At 34.6% G+C, this 13,528-nt stretch overlaps 1 protein-coding gene across 1 annotated transcript; it reads right to left on the bottom strand.

Annotated features, from left to right (window-relative positions):
• Positions 1-9,662: 9,662 nt before the first annotated feature.
• Positions 9,663-13,528, bottom strand: LOC115713245 (uncharacterized). The gene is made up of 4 exons (XM_061113811.1): positions 13,111-13,528; positions 11,364-13,006; positions 10,417-10,503; positions 9,663-10,286 (listed from the first exon to the last, which is right to left on the bottom strand). The coding sequence occupies exons 1-4, from the start codon at positions 13,526-13,528 to the stop codon at positions 9,663-9,665; spliced, it is 2,772 nt and encodes a 923-aa protein (XP_060969794.1).

Raw genomic sequence — 13,528 nt, 5'->3', positions numbered from 1 at the left:
GCTGGAAGTAGAGGCAACGTCTGCCTCAGGTCTATTCGTCCCATTACCATTTCCAGAATTCTGAGGTTTACTCCCTTTCTTCTTGGGTCCTCCAATCAAATTTTCATATGTCTGAAGGTCATTGACTAACGTGTGAAAGTCTTGTTCCTTCTTATTCATGACATAATTTGATGTATAGGGCAGAAAAGCTGGAGTCAGACTATTCAAGATAAGACTCACTTGAGTTGTCTGATCCATTTCAGCACCATGATTCTGGGCTTCCTGGAAATAACTTGCCATTTGGAGAAGGTGATCACGCACATTCTGATGGGGTTCTATCTGTGCATTGATGAATTTCTTAGTCGCGTCAAAGCGAGACTGGATAGATGCCATTCTGAATAGCTCAATTAACTTCGTCATTATTTCTGCAGCCGTGACAGTGTTTGCAAACCTTATTTTCAAGGTGTCAACCATGCTGGAAAGCATTAAGTATCGAGCTTTGTTGTTAGCATTCTGCCAACGCTCGAACTTCTTTTTAACAGCTTTAGTTGCATTGTCACCCGGCTGTTCAGGAGACGGCTCAATTAACACAAACAGGGCACTTTCACCTATGAGAGCAATATTAATGTTCTATTTCTATATAGGGAAGTTAGATCCGTTTAGCTTATTTCCAGTCAACAGTGATAGCATGGGATTTGACATGGCAATACAGGATACTACAAAATAATAAATAGAAATCAATAATGGTTTAACACAAAATCTTATTCAGAAATTATTAGCACATAGCAAGTAGGAATGAGAAGAGAAAATACTAAAACATACAATAGTAAAAAATTTCCAAGGTTTTCAATAAACTGATATCAGTGTCCCGTTTAGGCTAGAGTCAAAGCTACCATCCATTGAATAGCGTTGTCAGCTCATCTAAAATAATAAATATTCTAGCAACCTTTTATTTGATCGAAAAGAGAATCCAACGTTGTCCCGTTTAGGCGAGAGTCAAGGTCATTCCTATTTCATGAGCTTCCACCATTGTTTCATACGTTTGTAAGTCAAATACAGTCGTCGCCATTAGGGTGATCGATACTAATATAAAACACTTACAAAATTACTTATCTTTCAAGATTAAACGACGCTAACTTGCTAATGAACGTTCCTCCATTAGAGAGGATTACTCACTAAAACAATAGTTATGTAAAACCAACAATAGAGATCGAATATCTTAATAATAATAAAGCTCATTATTTAAAATGTATTTTCTTCTATTATTTATTTATTTTAAATATATATTTATTTAATTAAATTTTAAATTTAGAATAAAATTCTAAATAAAATTTAATTCAATATTTATAAAATTAAACTTAGATGGTTAAGAAAATAAAATGAATTATTTCCATCTTAGTATTAATTTTTCAATAAATATTAAGAAAATTATTTAATTTAAGTTGTATTAATTTAAATTAATTTACAACTCAAATTTAAATTTTCTATAAAAATATATATTGTATTTCGAAAAATTAAAGTATAAAATTATACAATCTCCGAAATACTTAAAAAAAAATTAATCTTTACTAGAAAAATACTTCAAGCAAAAATATTATCTATCTAGATTTTCTTTAACTAATTAATTCAATTTCTAACAATAATAAATTTTAGTTCATTTATTTTAAATTAATCATTAAATGAAAAAATCATTGATTTTAGTTGGTTCCAAATTAATTAAAATAATTAATTTACAACTTTAATCTATTTTTCAAGATAAATTCAAAATCATCTTGCATATTCAAATGCAATTTCGAAAATATTGATTAATAAAATAAATAAAATATATTTTGAAAATTATTCAAATTTAAGTTGTTAGAAAAAATTTCCAACTTAAAATAATTTTCTATTTAATTAAATGTCATGAAAATAACAATATTTAAGTATCATGATGAAAATCAACTTAGATATTTAATTTTCAATTTAATTAAATGTATTAAATTCAAGAAATAAATAATTAAGTATAGAGAAGGCTTAATTATTAATTTCTAGTTTAATACTAGGAAAAATATTCTTAACTTGAATTGTACCAAAATTAATTATTAAACAATTAATTTCACAATCAATGATATTTTTCTTTTTTAATATTAGAAATAATAATTAGTATAGAAATAACTATCTAGAAAATATCTCAATTTAATTAAGTATCTTTTCAACATTTAGAAAATATCTAATTTAAGTTGTTATAGAAAGAATCTAAAATAAGCAACTTAAAATTTTCCAAATAAAATTTAATTAAATATCAAAATTAAGTGGTTACTACCTAATTTAAGAATATTCCATTTTAAGTTTAAAATCAACTTAAAAAATATCTTAAGAATCTTCAATAACCAATTCCTAGAATTTCTCAACTTAATTTTAATATTCAAAAAATATTCAAATTTAAGTTGATAAGAAAAATCAGTTAAAATAACTAATTTATAACTTAAATAGGAATATTTAATGAAATAATTAAAGTAAGTTTCAAAAAGAATCTAGTTAGTTAAAATTCTTTATTTAATTAAATACAAGAAAAATAAAAATAGTTTATCTAGAAATAATATCTTAAACTAAGAGTGTTTTTCTTAAAATTAACTTTAAAATAATAAAATGAAAATAAATTTCATATATTTTAAAAGTTAATTATGTTGCTAATCAATTTTATTAGGTTAAACTAATTTAATTAACCTACTACAGTTATTCAAATTAGGCAAATGGGCCTTCACGATTGGGGTAGTTCATGTGAGGGGGAGCTGGGTTCAGTATGTCGTACCCACTTCTATTGGTTCCCATCTCTCACACAAGGCCCAAAAGAGAGGAATTTAACCTTAAAATAAATAACTGTTATTAATTGAATAGGTCCAAAAACTAAATGGACCTAAATAAAATCTATCAGGGTATGACATTTTATTTAGCAACAGCCTATATGCATCTATAATAAAATAAAGATATAGGCTCACACAGGCACACAGATTTGGATGGACCCTATCATGTTACTAAATCATAAACAGATGAAAGAAGAATGTAAAATTTACCTGTTACAAATTATATACTTGACCTATTGACAATTAAACCATGGGTTAAAATCAGATCATTGGATCTGTCAACAAGTTAACCATGACAATTTAGATCAAGTAATAATAGGTTTTATAAAACTTACACATAAGCTAAAACACAAACTCGTGCAACAAGTTGAATTTGGATAGTTGGAAGTAGGATTTATTTAATTTTAAATAATTAATTAAATTTTCAAAATAATTAAATAATAATAAAAAAATATTTTCAGATTTTTAAATGAAATAAAAAAATATTTAAAATTAAACCTACAATTTTAAAAAATTAGGTTTCAACTAACCTAAATATCCTTTCAAAAAATTTTTTGGTAACTTACCTTTTGAATTTCATGTTATTTTATAAATTAAATATTCAATAAAATAAAATGATAAATAAATATCCTTTTTCTGATTTTATAATTTAATTTAAATAAAAAATAACAAAATTTAAAAGTTAGCAAAAATATCTTATTTCTATTTAAAATACCATGATTATAGTAATCTTATTTTAAATTTAAATAAGGTCAAATTACTTAAAATAGAATATTTTATAAAAAAAAATTTAAAATCTGACCTTAAATTTTAAAAATAAGATAAAATAATCAAATTTTAAAAATAAGATAAAAAATTAAGCAAAAAAAAAAAAGATTTTTACCTGTTTTAATATTCAAATTACAATAATATCTAAATTTAATTTTAAAAAATTAAATTAATTATTTCTGATAATTAGATTTGAAATATGAAAAGTAAAAATCAAAAATACAAAACTACACAAAAAAACGGAAGTTAATTCCATGAAATAGCATGAAAAATCGAAGAAAACGAAAAAAAAAGAATGCAGGTGGTACGGAAAGTATGCAATGCATACTGTCCGCGCGCGCAGATGGAAGAAATCTGCCGAGGGATCTCGGCGCATGCCTTCCCTGGCATGATTTCCGGCGCGTGGAAGGGTGATCACCGCCCTAATTTTTCCCGATTTTCAAAAATTCATAACTAATTCAAATAAAATCGAAATTGAGTTCTGTAAAAAAGCAAATTGCTTATTTTTTTCCAAACTATCCAATAAAAATAATTCCAGAAACTAAAATTTAACTATTTTTCCCAGAATTTCACAAACATCAATCAATCATCAAATAACATACAAAACAACATGATACCATCCAAATCACATACAAATCGTTTTAAGTCCAAATTTCTTGCAAGCAAATCAATTACCATAGCTCTGATACCAGTTGTTGGAATTATTTTTACCAGGATCTTAGATCTACTCACAAGTATGTTGATTAACATCCTAAATATGAACTTTCTAAAACGATAATAAATAAACACATAAAAAGTATCAAAAACCTTACATTGGGTGCAGCAGAATAATATCTCTCCTTCCACTCAGATCTCTAACCCTTGTATCCTTTCTGTTGCAGAGTATTATCAAGATCTGAGTCTGAATATCCTTCTCTTGGATTTAGATCCTTCATAATCTTCCAAACTATGATTGAGGTACTGTTTGCTGTGTGTGGGCACTACTCTTTTCACTTGGGTATTTCGAAATTGGAAGAGCAAGACAAGAGAAAAGGGGTTCGGCTATAGAGAGAAAAGGGAAGGCTCAAGTTTCTGAAAGAGGCAATTTCTTGAATCACTGAACAAATGCTTAATTGCTTGATTGTAGCAGTCCAGCTCGCCCAGGTACCCGTCCTGGTCGAGAGTTCGAAGCCACGCCTCCGAAATCTTGGACGGAGGACTTACCCACCTGGCGCCCAAGGCACCCTGCCTCCTATGAGGAACCGCCGAAGCAAGCTCCTCACTGACGTAGTCCACGCCCTCAACCAGGACGTCTCCGTCAGCATCGACTGGCTGCCCAGCCTCGTTGTACTCCCCGAAGTTTGGGGGTTCAACCTCTTCCTCTCCCTCCACCTCGGAAGGACTGCCCGGACGCGCATCGTCCAGCTCCTCAACCTCTTGGACCTCAGAGTCCCCCTCGCGATCCTCCTCCATCGGGACGGCCGAATCCTGTTCGGTGCTGGGCAGAGTGGCAAGTCGAGCCACTTGAGGATTAGTAGCGTCGACCAGACGTGTGGTTTTCTTTGTACGAGCCATCATCCTATGGCTGGGTACTGTTGGAATTATTTTTACCAGGATCTTAGATCTACTCACAAGTATGTTGATTAACATCCTAAATATGAACTTTCTAAAACGATAATAAATAAACACTTATAAAGTATGAGAAACCTTACATTGGGTGCAGCAGAATAATAGGTCTCCTTCCACTCAGATCTCTAACCCTTGTATCCTTTCTGTTGCAGAGTATTATCAAGATCTGAGTCTGAATATCCTTCTCTTGGATTTAGATCCTTCACAATCTTCCAAACTATGATTGAGGTACTGTTTGCTGTGTGTGGGCACTACTCTTTTCAATTGGGTATTTCGAAATTGGAAGAGCAAGACAAGAGAAAAGGGGTTCGGCTATAGAGAGAAAAGGGAAGGCTCAACTTTCTGAAAGAGGCAATTTCCTGAATCACTGAACAAATGCTTAATTGCTTGATTTGGTGTGAGCCATCACTTTCTATTTATAGACAACTTCTAGGTTTAGGTTAGTAATTAATTGGCATTAAAACAATGAAAATAATAATTGGAAAATGCATGCACAAGTGGCCGGCCTAGGGTGTTAATGGGCCTCACTTGGATGTTGCAGTTTTCACAATTCCTATTTCTATTTTCCCAAAAATGTCAATTTTCCAATTCTAACCATTTAAATGCCAAAACTAATTATTTACATCGAGAAGGGATAAATTTACCGTTTTCACCCCTTAATGTATTTGGCCCCTTAAAACAATTAGCTACCTGTAAATGATGTTTTAGTGATCTAAGATATAGTCACTGAAACAAGAGCTCATCCATTTACTACTATTTAGCTAAGCTCGAAGGGAATCATCACTTGACTTCTATACACCAGTAGAAGCTATAGATTCCATATTTATGTTCAGCGCTCCCACTCAGTCATACTATCATGTTCCCAAAATATACGTATCACCCTGACCCAAAAGTAGGCTTAACTAATAAATCAAAGAACATGAATAGCATTCCTGAGATTGAGCCTAAGCATATCAAGATTTAGATTCTTTTAATCTAAGATCAACTAGTGATATTGACTTGGAAAGATACAACGGTAAGTTTATAATATCGTAACTAAGTTCAATATCGGTCCAGTCCAATGTATACTCCATACATTCGAAACTAGTATACTTTACCAATGTCCTGGAAAGAACATAACACTTACTCCAAGTGTAAGTATACTTCATCGCTGATTATCACATCAGTGTAAATCCAAAACACTGATGAAACAGAGACTTAGTCTTTTTTCAATCATATAATCACAATCACATTCCACTGTGTTGACAATACTGTAATTGTGAATAAATATATGTTCTGGACTTAACTGATTTTGTGCATATATTAAATATATATATATAAACCATAAACATGAAAAATACATGTTATCATAAATCACTTCAAATCTCTTAAATTGATAACTCATCAGATTGTAATGGTTTTATTTAGGGTACAAAACCCAACAAGTACAAGGTCAGAAGAGTGTCCTTCACTAGAAGGAGGACTAGAACGAAGACGAGGATGATCCTCGTGCAGAAGATGAAGCAAATCCTGGTCGATCTGATGCCTGAGTTCCCAAGACTCACCTGAGTTCATCTACAAAAGACAACACACAAGATGATTGTTGGACGGAATATCAAACGATAAACAAGCAAATATGCCGACCAGGAGTACTCAACAGATTAAAGAACAACTATGTCTAAAGAAAAGTCAAAACTCAAGAAGTCAGAAAGTTTTCTTGAGTTAGGGCAAAAAAGTTCATAAAGCTTAGAATAAGCAAGATGAAAGACAGACGCAATGCGATTCAGAGACAAGCTCTATGGCTGTAAACCCACATGAAGACATGATAAAGAAGAGTTGCGGAAGTTTCTAACCCTAGGGTTTCCTAAGCGTTTTTGTACAGCATAGTTGCATTCAAAGTGTAAACATGCAAAGAAAAGCATAAAGGAAATCAGAAACTTACTCAAAGAGTCGAGTGTCTGGGTTCGAGCAACGTCAAGCAAACCAACAGTCGTATGAAGGCACTTCGGCAACTTTGAAGCCAGAAAACTCTCTTTTCGCTCTAAAGTTTACTTAGCAACGAAGGGTGATAAAATGAGTTATGTGCCAATGCTATGGGTATTTATAGGCAGGTCACGAAAAGAGGTAACTGCATCAAAGGAACCTCAGACGCCTCAGCTTCCCGCCTCAAAAACGAATATAAGAAATCAAAAGTAATCGAGTGCAACCGTCAACCGTGGAGAGAGAAAATCGGATTTCGAAATATTAATTGTCAGAGCATTCATTAGTCGAAAACTGAAGGGATGCCCAGTCAGCTTCACATCGAGTCTCGAACGGTCATGCTCGACACGTGTCCCCATCCAAAGGCAGAGCCAGCTCGGAAAAAGTCTACACGCAACCTCAGAGGTCCCGTACAGACTTGGGGGCAAATGTTATCCCAAATTTTGCACTCTGACGTGGCATCACAAGAATGGTGACACGTGGAGTCTACTTGGAGCATCTGCTCGGGAATAATAGACCGAGCAGGATGCCTCGCTGGCACATCCAGAATAAGATATTCAGCGATCCGTACAGAGCATTCAACACTTAGCGAATTCAGCTTTCGCATCATGAGTCATCAGCTCAATCCCTATAACTCAGGGATCAACTTAAGTGGATATGGCATACACACGATTCCACTATCAGTGTACTCAGCCTCAATCCCACAATCCTTGCATTCAGCATTGATCACACGATCTTTCTGTTTGTGTGCATTGTAACGAGAGAGGAAACTCTTCCTCCTCAAGTTTCCCAGCCCTATAAATAGTGAGGAATGTTCACTGGGCAAGGGGACCGAGAGATTGAAAGTCGATACGCAGCTAAGCTAAGACTATATTATTATTTAAGAATTATATATTTAGAGATACTGTTGTAAGAGCAATTAGAAAAGGAATCTTCTTCCTTGTTCTTGAGTAAATACAATTAACGAGGATTAGGCTATTATCGAACTGTTCGGGGCTAAACCTCTATAAAATTCATGTGTCTTATTATTGCTTTATTATATATTCATTACGACATATCGTTTATTCTTATCAAAAAGACTCATTGTCGTTGGCTAAAAGCGAAGTCAACACCAAATAAAATAATATATTTAAAATATGAATAGTATTATATGATTACTCTACCTAGAATGGCGAGTATTCAAGTTATGGATACACAGACGTACTGGAAATATAAATAACACAAAGAGAATATAGTGGTTCAGTCAGATCACGGTCTGCTTAGTCCACTGTTGTGAAGGTTTTATGTCTTGTTTATTTCCTATTGGATCACTCCTTTATATACAAAGCAAGTGTCATTTGATTACATAGAGATTGATTAATTATCAATCCGTTTGTACATTGAATATAACATTTAAATCCATAAAAACGTAAATACAATAAATGAAGAACAGTTTCGGCCCAATTCACTAAATACAGTAACGTATGCGACCTTCATGGTACAAGTTGTCTGTTCATATTCTCGCATAAGCTCGCAGGGTCAAGATGCGTGCAAGACTAAGTCTAGTCTAGGATGTCTGCGTCCTATCTGAGTCGCATATACGGACATCCTGTAACAGGTCGATAACTTAGGACATGCGAGTCCTTATCGGGTTATCAAGGACGTTGGGTCATCCGGACCAGCTGGCTGAGTAGAGAATCGATCTTTACCACTACGCAGGAAGATCTTTATAGTCCTCGCATATATCTTGATATGTGCGAGTCTAAAACCTGATCTTTGGTTCTGCTTTGTGCGAGCTATAGGGATGCGACTAGACTCTGTCAAGGTCACATCATCTCGCTGAGTTTGGTTCAGGCGAGGTTTACACTTAAGAGGTCTCTTGCTGACATCTCATCCCTCCTTCGAGGATAGTGAGTCCATGTGTCATTTTTATGGGAGCCTGGTCTCGAGTTTCTAGGTGGAAAATTCTAACTATATCAGGTTTGAAAAATCAAATCGTGGGTGACAAAGAGAGAAATAAAAATGAACTGAAAAGAGAAAAAAAAACAACAAAGAAATAGAGGGAGAGAATTAACGTGTAACAAAAATGGGAGGAAAGCATGATATCAGCAAAAAGGTAAAATTGTAATTAATGAACTTTTTGAAATTTAAAAATAAAAAACAAAGAGTGCGTTTGGTAACAAGTTTTTAATTTGTTTTTTGTTTTTTAATTAAAAAAGTGAAAATATTTTCCATAAAATATATTCTATAAAACTATTTTCAATTTTTCAATTGAGAATTAAAAATTTAAAAATTTTGAAAACAAAAAAATCACTTTCAAAATTTTTGAAAATATTTTTTATTTCTTAATTAATATTTTGGACTCCGACTCCAACTCCAACCTACACCTTAGGACCCAGACTCCAACCCCGACTCTACTCGGACCACAGCCCTAGACCCGAACGTGGACTCGACTTAAATAAAATCATAAAATAAAAATGAAAATGAAAGTTTTTTTTTCTTTGAGAAAAGAACTGTTATTATAAATTAGAGAGCATCATTTACAGCAACAGAGAAAATGGTAGAGGGAATTTCCTCAAACCACATACAATCATCATCCAACTCCAATGCATCTTTAGCCAAGCCATGAGCAGCTTGGTTAGCATCTTGCTTAACATGAGATACACAAACAGAGGAGAGATAGGACAAACGATTCTTAATATCCAAAACTAAATCACCAAAAGAAGAAATAGCATTAGAGTTACTATTAATTGAATTAACTAAAATCAGGGAATCCGATTCCAAAAGATTGACCGATAAATTACAAAGAGCTGCACAATCGATTCCCAAAATTAATGCTTTGGCTTCCATTTCTTGTGGCTTGTATCTACCCGTAAGAAGCTTCGAATTGGCTGCAACAACTTGACCCGAAGAATTTTGAATAATGATACCAACACCAATTTTGTTACGGGAGACATCACAAGCGGCATCAACATTCATTTTTAATTTATCCAAAGGTGGGCAGAGCCATTTGGGGTGAGCAGCCGCACCTGTAGAGTCTTTGATGGAGTTCGGTGAAGTTGAATGCTGCTGAAAGTTGCAATAATATGCAGCAGTTTGGCCCAAATTTGTGTTGGTGAGAGGCCTGGTTTGCCATGAATAAAGTTGTTCCTGTCAGTCCATAAAAACCACATAGTGCAGAGTAGTTGTTCCATTTCCGAAGTAGATTTAAGGGTAGAAAGCAGCATCAAAGAATCATCAAATTTCATTCTAGAAACCAGATCATAATCAAAAGAAATACCAGCCACACGCCAGACTTTTTTAGCATGTTTGCATAGGAACAAAGCATGCTCAACCGACTCCTAGGCATTCGAACAAAGGCTACATGCTGCAGAATCGATAATTTTGCACTTGCACAGAGCAACAACAGTGGGAATGGCACAATGAAAAGCTTTCCAAACAAAGATTTTAATCTTGGATGGAAGTTGCAGATTCCAAAAGTATTTCCACCAAGTATGCTGATTATTGGAAGAGTTAGAGAGCTCAGTATCTTCAAGGTCATTTGCAAGATGATAACCCGATTGGACTGTGTACTCATTGGAGCTTGTTAAGTGCCAGATCCATTTGTCTGAAACTGATGAAGAAGATAGTGGAATTGACAGAATATAGTCCAAGTCTACAGCTGAGAAATCACGAGTAAGGAGTGGGAGATTTCATTCTTTATCATCAGTGATGTAGTGAGAAACTAAATTCTGAGTATCTCCCGAGAAGTGAATAGGTGTGAATTCAGAATGACGAGGAATCCACGGGTCTGAGATACATTTAACACTAGAACCATCCCCAATTTTAAGCCTTAAACCTTTCACAAGGAGATCACGTCCCCAACAAATACCTTGCCAAGTGAGTGAAGAACAACCAGTTTTTGGAGCTTGTAAGAAGTCATTATGTGAAAAATACCTCCCTTTTAAGACAGGCTAAGAAGAGAATGTGGATATTAGATGATCCGCCAAGCTTGTTTAGCTAACAACGCTTGGTTAAAATGGATAAAAGAACGAAATCCCATTCGTCCATCCATTTTAGTTTTGCAAAGGAGTTTCCACTTTCTCCAATGTGTCTTTTTCTTATCTTTGTCAGAACCCCACCAAAAGTTAGCCATCATTTGTTCTAATTGATGACTGAAAGTAGAAGGCAACTTAAACAACTCATAACGTAAGTAGGAATCGATTGAACCACCGCTTTTAGGAGAACCTCTTTCCTCCCAATAGAAAAAAGTTTGTCATTCCAAGAATTCATCAATTTCCAAATTCGTTCTTTAATATCAGCAAAAAGTTGCTTCTTATCCCTTTCAGAGTAAGCTGGCAGACCCAAGTATTTTTCGTGACAATCACTTATAGGCATTCCAAGAATATTCTGAAAAGAATGCTGAACAAGTGGAGGAGTATTTGGAGAGAAAGACATAACCGATTTATCTAAGTTGAGTTCTTGACCCGAAGCACGGTGATAGATGTTTAAAGCACGTTTGATAGACCCACAAGATCGATCATCAGCTTGACAAAAGAGTAGGCTGTCATCCGCAAAAAATAAATGGGATATTGTAGGAGCTCTTCTTGAAACAGCATAACCCTTGAGTCGACCAACTCTTTCCTCATATTGTAATAAACGAGACAATCCTTCTGAACAAATGAGGAAGAGGTATGGGGAAAGGGGATCACCTTGACGAAGACCACGCTGAGGAGTAATTGAACCAACCACCGAACCATTGAGATTGAAAGAAAAGGAAGTAGTATGCAAACATCTCATAATAAGGGAGATCCATCGAATATTGAAACCCATCTTACCCATTACGGCAGCCAAGAAAGACCATTCAACACGGTCAAAAGCTTTGCTCATATCCAGCTTAATAGCAGCATATCCTTTATTACCATGCTTGCGATGTTTGAGTGAATGAATCATCTCAAAAGCAACCAAAACATTATCAGTGATCAGGCGATTGGGAAGGAAAGCACTCTGCGTTTCTGAGATGACCAAAGGGAGAACATATTTAAATCTGTAAATAATCATCTTGGATACAAGCTTGTAAACAACATTACAGAGGCTAATGGGGCGAAAGTCCTTCATAGTAGTCGGCTTCTTAACTTTAGGAATTAAAGTAAGAAGAGTTTTGTTGAATATGGTAGGGTCACCATTGTCATTAAGGATATGTAGGACTACCGATGAGACAAGATTTCCAACAATGTGCCAGTGATGGTGGTAGAACATGGCCGACATACCATCTAACCCCGGACTTTTATCAGACGCCATTGATTTCAAGGTAAAATAGACATCCTCCTTAGTAAAGTCACGAAGAAGAAAATCATTTTGATCATCATTTATGGTAGTAAGGATAGTAGATAGTACATGTGAGAGAGCCCAATGATCTTCCTCTGAAGCAGTAAATAGATCTTGAAAATAATGGGAAATAATGTTTGTAATCCCCTCACAATTAGTAACAAGATTACCATTAGCATCCTTCAAAGATTTAATCTTATTGGTGGAGTTTCTAGCACTAGCTTTGGCATGGAAAAATTTTGTGTTGCGATCACCCGACTTTAACCATTCAATACGTGACCTTTGTTGCCAGTATTGTTCCTCTTTAGCAAGAAGTTCATCCAGAATTGATTCAGCCGTGGTAAGATTGTGAGAATGTAACAAATCTGTAGCTGGAGAGGAATTAATACATTGTACACGAGATTGAGCTTGTGAAATATCATTTTTTAACTGTCCAAACTTTTGGGAGTGCCACTGCTGTAGGTTTACTGCAACATTCTGCAGATTGAGTTGAAGATTGGAAGGCAAATCACATTCGGTTTGCAGCAGCCAGTTAGTAGAAACTATCTCAACACACTCAGCATCTGATAGCCACATTTTTTCAAATCGAAAACGAGACCGTCTTGGTTGGATAGAATCGGTTGTGCTGAGGAAAAAAGGTTGACCAAGAGAGCGCGATGATCCGAACCAAAATAATCAAGGTGTGTAAGCTTTGGAAGAATGAAAGCATCAGTCCATTTCTTATTAATAAGACACCAATCCAACCTTTCCTTTAAAGCTGCTGGATTTTTCCGGTTCTTAGCCCATGTGAACTCATCACCCTCAAATGGAAAATCTTGCAAAAAACATCTATCCAAAGTGATTCGAAAGGCAGCCATTTGGTTATCATGCCGTAAAGGGCCACCATTCTTATGAGAGTGAGAGAATATTTCATTTAAATCACCTATGAGTAACCATGGATCCAATGGAGAAACATCAACAAGCCTATTGAGAAGTTCCCATGTAAATTTTTTGTTAACAGATTCAGGGAAGCCATATACAGCAGAGAAGTGCCATTTTGGGCCATCATCATAAGACACAAAGCAATCAAAATGGTTTGTATTCAT

The sequence above is a fragment of the Cannabis sativa genome, chromosome 4, assembly GCF_029168945.1.
Source record: "Cannabis sativa cultivar Pink pepper isolate KNU-18-1 chromosome 4, ASM2916894v1, whole genome shotgun sequence".
Classification (NCBI taxonomy): Eukaryota; Viridiplantae; Streptophyta; class Magnoliopsida; order Rosales; family Cannabaceae; genus Cannabis; species Cannabis sativa.
This window is presented reverse-complemented; position numbering and strand designations above follow the sequence as displayed.